Source organism: Limulus polyphemus, unplaced genomic scaffold (genome assembly GCF_000517525.1).
Source record: "Limulus polyphemus unplaced genomic scaffold, Limulus_polyphemus-2.1.2 Scaffold12622, whole genome shotgun sequence".
Lineage (NCBI taxonomy): Eukaryota > Metazoa > Arthropoda > Merostomata > Xiphosura > Limulidae > Limulus > Limulus polyphemus.
In genome coordinates this window covers 2,469-10,913 of record NW_013678232.1, presented here as the reverse complement: position 1 = coordinate 10,913, position 8,445 = coordinate 2,469, and the positions used below count along the sequence as shown (strand labels likewise).

General features: G+C 35.6%; 1 protein-coding gene across 1 annotated transcript in view; it reads left to right on the top strand.

Moving 5' to 3' along the window:
* Positions 1–2,137: 2,137 nt before the first annotated feature.
* The window catches only part of LOC106477046, a gene marked incomplete at both ends in the record, with an annotated part of 8,012 nt that continues 1,704 nt past the window's right edge, over positions 2,138–8,445 (top strand). The window contains 2 exons of the mRNA XM_013937650.1: positions 2,138–2,637; positions 2,927–3,117. Coding sequence (XP_013793104.1) covers positions 2,138–2,637; positions 2,927–3,117 — 691 coding nt within the window. The remainder of the gene's footprint in view (positions 2,638–2,926; positions 3,118–8,445) is intronic.

The window sequence follows — 8,445 nt, the reverse complement described above, 5'->3', positions numbered from 1 at the left end:
GTTGATGCCTTTAAGCCTGGCAACATCACAATTCACCTATCTGGAACCAAACCAGAAAGGAAAGCCTTTATTATCAAGGGCCTACATTACACCATCACAATAAATCAAGTACAAGACGAACTCAAAAAATATGGTATTTCTTTCACAAAAATTGAAAGAATGATATCTTCCAAAACACAAACAAACATTGTAAAAGCACACACAAACGAAACCCAGGATATACAGAGTATGATATCAAATGGTATTGTTGCGTCATCGAGATCATGTGATTCTCACGTTCTCTACTTTCTAGAATTATCCTGTACTTTGGCGAATGTTCTAGTTCTTACTAGATATAGGGTAGGCGGGTATATATAGGAGGGGACAACGTGACGCGGTAATGTAATGTGTGCGTAATTTCAATATTCGCGCTAAAACAAACACTATAGCAAACGAACGTTAACTTCAACAATATCCTGTGACTGCAGTTCAATTACTCACTATCAAGTGTATCGGTAAAGTTGTATTCGGAAAGAATAAACCAGTTTTATTAAGTAAAGAACTTGTGTCGCTGAAGTTTCGTCGGAACGAAGTTACGGAAAGTTAATTAACAAACGGAGACGTAACAATATGTAATGTTTTAGGCTTTACTGCTTGAGGCTATTATATTTAATGTTTTAGACTCTATGCTTGAGGCTATCATATTTAATGTTTTAGGCTCTACTGCTTGAGGCTATTATATTTAACGTTTTAGGCTTTATGCTTGAGGCTATTATATTTAATGTTTTAGGCTCTACTGCTTGAGGCTATTATTTTTAACGTTTTAGACTCTACTGCTTGAGGCTATCATATTTAATGTTTTAGGCTCTAATGCTTGAGGCTATTCTATTTAACGTTTTAGGCTCTGTGCTTCAGGCTATCATACTTAATGTTTTAGGCTCTATGCTTGAGGCTATTATATTTAACGTTTTAGACTCTACTGCTTGAGGCTATCATATTTAATGTTTTAGGCTCTATGCTTGAGGCTATTATATTTAACGTTTTAGGCTCTTCTGCTTGAGGATTTTATATTGTGTTATGTAATCTGTCATAAGGTTGGTTGAGTCTGTTATTTTTTTTTGTTTGGGTCTGGCTCATTTGAGTGCACGAGCTCAATAATGCGCTTGTGCGATTGCACACTGCCCTGCCCACAGCTGTGTACGTCATTATTATTTTGTTTACGGTCCAACGAATCAAAGTTAGCACGTGTGATAACCCTACCTTCCTTTCTTCGTGAGGATACATTCTTTGAACTTTCAAAGGTATGGAACAACCTTTCAAATTTTGTATGTATTTTATGATGCATTAATTGTTAGGCCTATATCAATTTTAGCGCCATCGACCCAACATTATTTTCCTTATTGTATTCTTTACTATCACTAACAGTTATTATCTACGGGTCCCAACTAGTAAACTTTTTAAAACAACATTATTAACTATTTTCAAATAGTACAGCATATTAACACTTAAATGTCATATTTCTCAAGATCTTGACTGAAAGTGGTGTCAATTTGATGGCCGGGCATAGTTCAATGGTTACCGTACAACCACTATAAGGTTCGAGAGGTGATGATGCTGAACATTCCGTTGTGGGCACGATATAAAAATTGCAGCCAATCCAACCATTCTGTTCTCGGAGCTCAACATAGCTCTTGTGGCAGTGGGTGCTGTTGACTGGCTACCCCCCCCCCCTCCACCCTTAGGTCAGAAGTTCAAAATCAAAGACGGATACAGTTGATTTCTGGGCAATGTCCTGGTGGTAATGGGGCTCGATTTGCAATCCTTGGTAGTGGGACCGAAGCCCGTCGGCGAACATGCTTGCGTTTTTAGTCGTAGGAGCGTTATAAATGTAACTGTTAGTCCCACTATCAGTTGCTAAAGAGCTGACTAGCTTCCTTTCCTCTAGCCTATCCCTTCAAAAGTAGGGACGGCTAGCACCTATAAGCTACTCCAGAAGAACAAGTAATCATCCTTATCATCCAAAATATTATGTATGTAACGAGTAAAAGTATCTCAAGGAGAACCAAATAACGAATAACTTTAGAGTAGGCAACATTTGTAATTCATTTACTTCTTTAACGATCTTTTTTTTACCATTTGATAATTATTCGTTTTCCAGCCGGTTAAGAGAGACTTTGGGGTTTCCATGCCCCAGAAAAACGTCCCTAGTTCAGTTGAGAGTGACGATATCCAATACAGTAATTTACCTCCACAACTTTATGGGACGCTGAAGAAAGATAAAAAACCCTTCACGTACACTCCCGGAGGGATCGATTTGTCAGAGATTAAGTCGACTCGAATGGCCAAGAGGATTATGGCCAATCAGAAAAATCCTGGCGTTCCTCCTAGGCCTAAGGTTATGGGAGGACCTTCTAGCCCATCGATTCAAAGTGAGAAACGAGGAGCTATAAGACAGCCTGTATTACCAGTAATAGTAAACCAACAACCGGTATTAACACCACTGTCAAACCTATCATACCCTGCAAACCTCCGATTTAACCCACAGTCACAGGAGCTTCCGAAACCATTCTACAATGCGCCGAATCTGGGCTCTACACCATTCATCGCTTTGGATGCTAATACATCACAAACAGGAGACTCTATCCGCCAATTAGAAGGGTAAGAAAATGTCACGTGATTGTCTATAAGTCTCTCTCTATCTTCTGTCTACATAAAACTCGGTACATGAATCAAGTAAAGATTACTGTTAAGTATTTTCCGAAATCCATATTTGTGTTTTATTTCTTTATAATTGGTTCTGTACTTTAAGAGAAACAGTAGTCATCACAGTTGGTAATCTTTCAAAATATACTACGTTTATACTGTTCCTTTTAAAAACATAATTATCTGCATCCAGTGATTCTCATGAATGTAAGAAAATCATTTGAATTTTTTTTTTTAATTTCAGACTAAACTTGGCCAATAACGAACAAGATCCGCGCCACTATAATCCCCCGGAACAGTATCCCAGATCTTTACCCCGTAATCATGGTGTTCGTTACGACTCAGATTCCCAGAATCCCGGGAACTTCAGACAATCCCGTTCCTTCTGGGTTCTGCAGAAACTCACAAGTACTGTTGACAGTGATGCCCAGGAAGGTAAGAACATTTTGAATTTGTTGAATATTTGACATGGAGGTTAAGGTGATTAACTCACAAGTACTGATGACAGTGATGCCCAGGAAGGTAAGAACATTTTGAATTTGTTGAATATTTGACATGGAGGTTAAGGTGATTAACTCGCAATATACGGGTCGATGATTCAAATCATGACAGCCGTAGGGGCGCCATTATGTGACGGTCAATCCCACTTTTCGTTGATAAAAAGTAACCGAAAATTTGGCGGTGGGTGGTGTTGCCTTCACTTCTAAATGAGAAATGGCTAGCACAAATAGCCCTCGAGTAGTTTTGCGCGAAATAAAATATTTTGTTAAAACATACAATTTACAAATAAACCTATTAAGCTTTATAAATCCACTATTGCTAACTTTAAATTTAAATAAAGCCAGTTACCAGGATTTTAATCTTAAATTTTCAACTAATAATAAGTAGAAGACTATTCAATGCACATTACAACTAGGATATTGTAATCTCTCATCAGCCCAATAATGTCAATAACATCTTCGTAAATCGGTGTATGAGTTTATGTTTGGAAGTTAGGTTGGTGTAGTTTGAAGTTATACAGGAATTTTTCGACACTGTCTGTCTGTCCGAAAAGCACTCCAGATTTTTTAACCTTGCGTAAGGATGAATTGTGTATTTAGAACATACAATCTCGAATCAGTTATGACGTATGTGTATGATAGATAGTTTTATGAGAGCTTAAAAATAATCACCTCAATCTGAGGTTTTTAATGCTTACTCTACAGGAAACTGAACGAGAACAGAAAACTTTGTACTATGTCTGTTTCATGACGCACGTTAAAAACTGTTGAAGTGCATTACTGTATATGCTCTTATCGTATATGTGTTCAGCGTGAGCTAACTAACAAAAGAACAAGATTATAGATCACAAATTAATCTATCACAGCTTCATTTAATTCGATTGTAGCATGAGTTAAGTAACAGGACAAGGTTCAATTCTCGCGGTTGGTACAGCACAGATAGCACAATTAGAACTACAAACAAACAAAATGACCCTATATAAGACGTTTTAGAGAGATTAACAAAAGAACAATTTGATAGTCCTGACATTAACTGAAGAACAAGTTGATAGTCCTGACATTAACTAAAGAACAAGTTGATAGTCCTGACATTAACAAAAGAACAATTTGATAGTCCTGACATTAACTAAAGAACAATTTGATAGTCGTGACATCAACTGACGAACAAGTTGATAGTCCTGACATTAACTGACGAACAAGTTGATAGTCCTGACATTAACAAAAGAACAATTTGATAGTCCTGACATTAACTAAAGAACAATTTGGTAGTCGTGACATTAACTAAAGAACAATTTGATAGTCCTGACATTAACAAAACAACAATTTGATAGTCCTGACATTAACAAAAGAACAATTTGATAGTCCTGACATTAACTAAAGAACAATTTTGATAGTCCTGACATTAATTGACGAACAAGTTGATAGCCCTGACATTAACTAAAGAACAATTTGATAGTTGTGACATTAACTAAAGAACAAGTTGATAGTCCTGACATTAACTAAAGAACAGGTTGATAGTCCTGATTCATGGGTTTTCTATTTCCTGCCAAGATCAGATTCATGCGACGTTTGTTAGCTATCATTTACCACCACACAGATAACACTTATAGAGTTCAGTATAAGTTGTTACAGATTACTGTTGTTTACGAAACTATCTACTTTCAGACGTATTATGTGACATCAGAGAATAAACAAGCTTGGGTAAAGTTATTCACTCATAAAACATTTTTGTTAGATAAGTTTTGAGATGGTTGAAAAATTTGCGTCACTTCTCAGCTCCTCGTGGTTGGTTTGAAATCATTTATGAAATGATATACGTAGAGATATTGTAAAAGAACTTGGCAGCTCTTTAGACAAGAAACGTTTTAGTGGTGGTTAATGAAATTGGTTCCTTGACTTGGATGAAGTAATGGACAAAGTGACTGAATTAGGTAGGCGAGTTTTTCGTGCTAACATTTCAAGAGTGTTTCTGTTGTTGCTTTGTAACTCGGAAAGATGTCGGTTCCACTTCGTTCATAACCATAGCCAGGTGGTTAGGGTGCTCGACTCGTAACTTGCGGGTCGCTGGTTCGAATCCCCGTCCCACCAAACATGCTCGTCCTTTCAGCTGCGGGAACATTATAGTGTGACGGTCAATCCCATTATTCGTTGGTAAAAGAGTAGCCCAAGTGTTGGCGGTAAGTGATGATGACTAGCTTCCTTCCCTCTAGTCTTAAACTGTTAAATTAGGGACGGCTAGCGCAGATAGCCCTCGTTTAGCTTTGCGCGAAATACAAAACAAACAAAATCGTTCTTAACAATTACTAAAAGCTTACCATTCAAAACTGATAATGTTCCTCTATTACGTTAAGGTCACAGATACGCAAAGGACCCGAAAACCCGTACCGCTGGACGATATAACGACCGTGTCAGAAAGCGACATATAGGTTTTAAATATTCATAAAAGAGCTAAAATGGGATACAAAAAAAATATATCAAATAAAAAGAACGCTTCGTCACTAATGATGCAACGTTAACAGTGACGAAACGTTGTTTTGATTTGATATCTTCTTTTTTTGGGGAACACGCATTCGGACGTTTCTGCATCCTCAGCTTAGTTTGTCTTCATCACAACTTTACATTTATTTTATTTCGCAATAATTTAGCTTCGGTTCGTTTCATAGACAGCTATTAACATCTTTTAGCTACTTTTTTCTTTACTACAGGTTTTATTATTCGTTTTTTTTTTCTTCAAATAGACCGTGATATATCGAAGTAACACATAATGCCTGCAAGAAAACGTAGCTTAAATACCGTGCACAAATATGATAGAATAAGGGAAAGTGAAACGAAGGGCATGAAAACTACTACAAACGTTTTACAGGTCGCTGCTACGTTCTATTAAAGTACGAATATCTTTCAACAATATATTCTTAATCGTGGTCTATTCGTGACTCGTCAGAGTCTGATTGTTATACAAGAAATAGTACCTATAAGTGTTCTAACTTGATACATTAGGTTTAATCTAAAATTAATTTCATTTACATACAACAAATTAGTGAGCTATGAATTCAGTGAGTCTAGTTATTTTTCATTATTTATTGTTATTGATAGTTTTCAACCTAAATGTCTGCTGCCACTGTTCGTCTCGATAAAAAGTCTGGTGTACAGTCACCTGGACTGTGGTCTGTCCCATGAAAACTTTTCCAGTATTATCAGTTAGATGGACGTGGAAGGCTTTTTTCACGTGCTTGGTTTATATTCTATTATTTTCGAGTTATCCCAGTTTATCGTATGATCGTCTTCTCTGACGGAATGGGCCGTTTTTGGGTCCTTTACGTATCTGTGACCTTAACGTAATAGAGGAACATTATCAGTTTTGAATGGTAAGCTTTTAGTACTTGTTAATAACGATTTTGTTTGTTTTGTATTTCGCGCAAAGCTAAACGAGGGCTATCTGCGCTAGCCGTCCCTAATTTAACAGTTTAAGACTAGAGGGAAGGAAGCTAACCATCATCACTTACCGCCAACACTTGGGCTACTCTTTTACCAACGAATAGTGGGAGTGACCGTCACATTATAACGCCCCCACGGCTGAAAGGGTGAGCATGTACGGACGGGGATTCGAACCCATGACCCGAAGATTGTGAGACGAGCGCCCCTAACCACCTGGCCATGCCGGGGCCCTAACCACCTGGCCATGCCAAGGAATTGTGGAAGATAAGAATGAATTTAAAGTTCATAAATGAAAAAAATAATATAAAATATCAAAGATTATTTAATATTTTTTATTTGTTTACAAACAGTTAACTGTTAACGAGTATTAAATAAAGCATCGTGGCGTGTTTCATTGTTATCAATATCACAGGATCTCATCTAGTGTCATGTTTTCTTCTTTCTGTGTAAAATTAACACATTTCAACCTATTCTTAGTTAGCGTGTTCTATTGTTATCAATATCACATGATCTCATCTAGTGTCATGTTTTCTTCTTTCTGTGTAAAATTAACACATTTCAACCTATTCTTAGTTTCTGGTGAAGTGTTCACTGTATCAAAATAGAAAAACTTCTTTTATTCAATGGAATCAGTTTCTAGATGTTCTATGTCAGAGTGAGTGTCTTTTAGATTCTGGGTTTTGTGTGCTAATGTTGATCTAATGTTACCGTTTTATTTTTGATTCTGGTTTTTTATGACCTAATGTTAGTGTCTTTTAGATTCTGGGTTTTGTGTGCTCATGTTGATCTAATGTTACTGTGTTTTTAGATTCTTGGTTTTGTGATCTAATGTTTAGCAGATGTTAGTATTTTGTAGATACTGTATTTGGTGTGCTAATATTAATATAATGTTGTGTGTATTTAAACTCTGGGTTTTTTGTGCTAATGTTGATTAATGCTAGTGTGTTTATTTTAGATTCTGGGTTTTGTGTGTTAATGTTAATATAATGTTAGTGTGTATTTTAGACTCTGGGTTTTTTGTGCTAATGTTGATTAATGCTAGTGTGTTTATTTTAGATTCTGGGTTTTGTGTGTTAATGTTAATATAATGTTAGTGTGTATTTTAGACTCTGGGTTTTGTGTGCTAATGTTGATTAATGCTAGTGTGTGTATTTTAGAATCTGGGTTTTGTGTGTTAATGTTAATATAATGCTAGTGTGTGTGTATTTTAGAATCTGGATTTTGTGTGTTAATGTTAATATAACGTTAGTGTGTTTATTTTAGATTCTGGGTTTTGTGTGTTAATGTTAATATAATATTAGTGTGTGTATTTTAGATTCTGGGTTTTTTGTGTTAATTTTAATATAATGTTAGTGTGTGTGTTTTAGATTCTGGGTTTTTTGTGTTAATGTTAATATAATATTAGTGTGTGTATTTTAGATTCTGGGATTTTTGTGTTAATTTTAATATAATGTTAGTGTGTGTGTTTTAGATTCTGGGTTTTTGTGTTAATGTTAATATAATGCTAGTGTGTGTGTATTTTAGAATCTGGGTTTTGTGGGTTAATGTTAATATAATGTTAGTGTGTGTACTTTAGATTCTGGGTTTTTTGTGTTAATTTTAATATAATGTTAGTGTGTCAAAACCCAGAATCTAAAATAAGTGTGTTTATAATATAATGTTAGTGTGTGTATTTTAGATTCTGGGTTTTGTGTATTAATGTTAATATAATGTTAGTGTGTTTATTTTAGATTCAGGGTTTTGTGTGTTAATGTTAATATAATGTTAGTTTGTTTATTTTAGATTCAGGGTTTTGTGTGTTAATGTTAATATAATGTTAGTGTGTTTA